At 35.9% G+C, this 3,374-nt stretch overlaps 1 protein-coding gene across 1 annotated transcript; it reads left to right on the top strand.

Moving 5' to 3' along the window:
* The first annotated feature begins 408 nt into the window (after positions 1-408).
* LOC110897426 (protein FAR-RED IMPAIRED RESPONSE 1-like) lies at positions 409-2,979 on the top strand. The gene is made up of 5 exons (XM_022144178.1): positions 409-869; positions 1,259-1,454; positions 1,646-1,985; positions 2,100-2,343; positions 2,442-2,979. Exons 1-5 carry the CDS (start codon positions 409-411, stop codon positions 2,977-2,979), a joined length of 1,779 nt encoding a protein of 592 aa, XP_021999870.1.
* Positions 2,980-3,374: the final 395 nt, after the last annotated feature.

Below are 3,374 nucleotides of genomic sequence, written 5' to 3'. Positions count from 1 at the left end.
TAGTATTTGTGAATATCAGTTATTACTATTTTGTTAATTTGTGTAAACATTAGTTTTGTTAATTTTGGCGTTTCATTATGATGTTATATTTTGTTAATTATTTATGTTGTTAAGTGTTTTTAATTATTCATCTCATGGCTTTTTTTATCATGTCGTTTATTAAATTATGTGTTTATTATGTCTTGTTTATTATTCAATTAATGGAGTTTTAATGTATAATGTTATTACGAGACATCAATCTGTTTTTCTGATTTTTCTGTTCCTCCCTGTGTTTTCTCAGACAAAGTCTCTTCCTCGAGTCAAAGGCATTGCCCCAAAACTGGATTACCATTTATCATTCCTGACGTCAGTGAAGAATTAAAGCCTAGAAAGGACATGCTATTCTCAAGCCTTGATGATTGTTATTCAATGTATGTTAAGTATGGCAAGGAGTGTGGGTTTTCAGTCAGGAAAGGGACGACAAAGACAAACTCTAAAGGTATCTTACATATTAAGTATTTCTTGTGTACGAGAGTTGGGGTATATAAGGACAAGAAGGTTGATACGTTGGACCCCAATCAAAAGGAGCGAGTAGTGCGATCTAACTTTTCAAAGAGGACTGATTGTGGTGCACTGTTATGTGTAGAATTTGAGAATGGATTTTGGAAGGTGTATAAGTTTGTCGAGGAGCACAATCATGAACTTGTTGAACGTCCTGATAAGCATTTTCTTCCAACTGAACGACACCTCACTCAGCTCCAGAAGCATGTTATACACAGCATGTCTAAGCTGAATTTGGGTCCTGTCAAGGCGTTTAATGTTATGAAGACTTGTTTTGGCGGTTTTAAAGACGTGGGCACAAGCAAAGTTGAATTTAAGAACTATAAGAGGCAAATTAACTTGTTCATACGGGAATATGACGCTGATATGGTTGTGAAACATTTGAATGAAAAAAACATTCCCGGCCTAATTTCTCGTATGATTACATCACAGACGAAGAGAATCGTTTGAAGGGTATTTTTTGGTGTGACGATCAAGCCAAACGTAAGTACCACGTGTTTGGTGATGTGATTTCGTTTGACGCCACGTATCATTCCAACAAGTAATTTTTTATAATTCAACTTCTTTGTTTTTGGCGTTTTATTAATTTACATGCAATGGCGTTTTTATATTTTACATGCAATGGCGTTTTATTAGCTTACATGCAATGTCGTTTTACTAGTTTACATGCAATGGCGTTTTATTATTGTTTCATTTCTCATGGCATTTTCATATGCAGATACTCTATGGTGTTTGTACCGTTCACTGGTATAGACAATCATAACTGCAATGTTACATTTGGTGCAGCATTGTTGATGTCGGAAACTGTTGATACGTATATTTGGTTGTTAAGAGTTTTTCTAAAAGTTGTTGGTTCTCAACCAAAAGTGGTTGTCACTGACCAAGATCCAGCGATAAAGAAGGCTATTTCTGTTGTATTTGTTGACACGAGGCATCGGTAATGCATGTGACATGTGATGCATAAACTTTCTCTGAAGGTTGTAATGCTTTTTTTACCTTTGGCGTTTAAAGATACATGGCGTTTTGTACCTTGTTACTGTTTTTTTAATTAAGTTTTGTCTTTTGTTTTTTTTATTTATGCATGGCGTTTTCGTGTTATTTATAGGTTGGTGTTAGGCTATGCAATTCCACCAATTTTAAAGAACGTATATGTGGTGTTGTGTGGACGGATATTCTCACACCTGAAGAGTTTGAATTGGAATGGGATGCGGTTATTGCAGAATTCAATTTAGAAGATAATGATTGGCTATCTAATATTTTTGCACTTAGGGAATCTTGGATCCCTCCATACTATAGAATGGAGCATATGTCTGGTCTTATGCGAACGACATCCAGGTCGGAGAGTGTGAATCATTTTTTTGGTCAAGTGTGTAATTCGAAAGCTACTCTTGTTGAGTTCATGACGCATTATGAGACTGCAACAGGAGCACAGCGTCACACACATCGTAAAAATGATCATGAATCTAGATACAAAAGACCCCAGTTGAAGAGTAGTTACAAATTGTTGGAAGGATAAGCTGTTGATATATACACAAAAAGTATTTTTTGTGACGTTCAAGCTGAGCTTATTGGAGTTGCGGATTGCATAAATCAACGTTACGAAGATCAGCCTGATGGGTTTGTTAAGTTTTACGTAAATGACTTCCAACAGCTTTGTACATCCTTATTTGAGGTAAATAATGGCGTTTTGGTTTTGTGGCGTTTTCTGTTAATGCCGTTTTATCATATGCAATGTGTTCTTTTCTTTTTAAGACAAACATTCTACGCATGGCGTTATAGAGATATTGTTTTTGGCGTTTTCAGGTAATGTTCCGTAAGTCTGATTGCACATGCAGATGTTTTGAACAGTTTGGTTTGCTATGTAGACATATATTCTATGTTTTGAGACTTATGGACATTAGGGAATTTCCAAAACAATACATTCTGAATAGATGGCGCAAAGAGGCCTCCCCAAACTGCTCTCCTGAATTCTCAATTAGTCATGAATATATGACCGAGCTAGATCCTGATGTGCAAAGTATGATGCGAGATATTATTTATTCAACCGAATACACTTTGAACCGTTTATCTGGTAATAAAGAGAAGCTATCCTTATACAAGGATCATGTTCAATCTTATATGAAGAAGGTTCAAGATATGCAGATTGTTGCTCCTCCCGCTAGTTCTAGGGATAGATTTGCCGAGATAACTGGTCAATATAAAAATGACATGAACCCAATAAGAGTCCCTGTAGGTTATAAATCCAAAGGTTCTGGTTCTCGGAAGTGCCTGAAATCTAAACAGGAGATAGCAATCGACAAAAAGAAATCAAAGTCGAAACCCGGGGCCAAAGAAAGACAGTGTCAGAACTGCAAAGCCTATGGACACTACGCATCAACATGCAAACAGGCCGTAATTAAAAGAAGATCGACAAGGTCTTCGAGAGCCAGTGAAGAGTAGTTTGGCGTTTTGTATTTGTCATTCTACAGAACACATACAGTGGTCTTTGAGAGCCAATGTAGAGTAGTTTGGCTTTTTTTATTTCAATGCTATAGAACACAGGCATTTCTCAGTTTGGCGTTTTTTTTTTTTTTTTTTGCATCTTTTTCTTTTTTCTATCTCTTTGTTCATAACATGCTACTTCGAAGTTAAATAACAAACAATATAAGATCGGGCAAGGAAATCAAACGCCGAAAAAAAAACAATAACGCCACTAAATAAAACTTCCATAAACTTCTATTTTTGGTCGTGCTAAACTCAATCATGTTTTGCTGAACGAAATGGATAACATTGTTAATCCTCATTCAAGAAAGATGTGTAACAATGTTATCCATCCCGTTTAGCTAAAACAGAAT

The sequence above is a fragment of the Helianthus annuus genome, chromosome 15 (genome assembly GCF_002127325.2).
Source record: "Helianthus annuus cultivar XRQ/B chromosome 15, HanXRQr2.0-SUNRISE, whole genome shotgun sequence".
Lineage (NCBI taxonomy): Eukaryota > Viridiplantae > Streptophyta > Magnoliopsida > Asterales > Asteraceae > Helianthus > Helianthus annuus.
This window is presented reverse-complemented; position numbering and strand designations above follow the sequence as displayed.

Coding starts and splice junctions, on each gene's coding strand:
- LOC110897426 (XM_022144178.1), top strand. CDS start 409: ATGTATGTTAAGTATGGCAAGGAGTGTGGGTTTTCAGTCAGGAAAGGG. Junction 1,455..1,645: donor TAAAGAAGGCTATTTCTGTT/GTATTTGTTGAC, acceptor TGTTATTTATAG/GTTGGTGTTAGGCTATGCAA. Junction 2,344..2,441: donor ATTGTTTTTGGCGTTTTCAG/GTAATGTTCCGT, acceptor TATGGACATTAG/GGAATTTCCAAAACAATACA.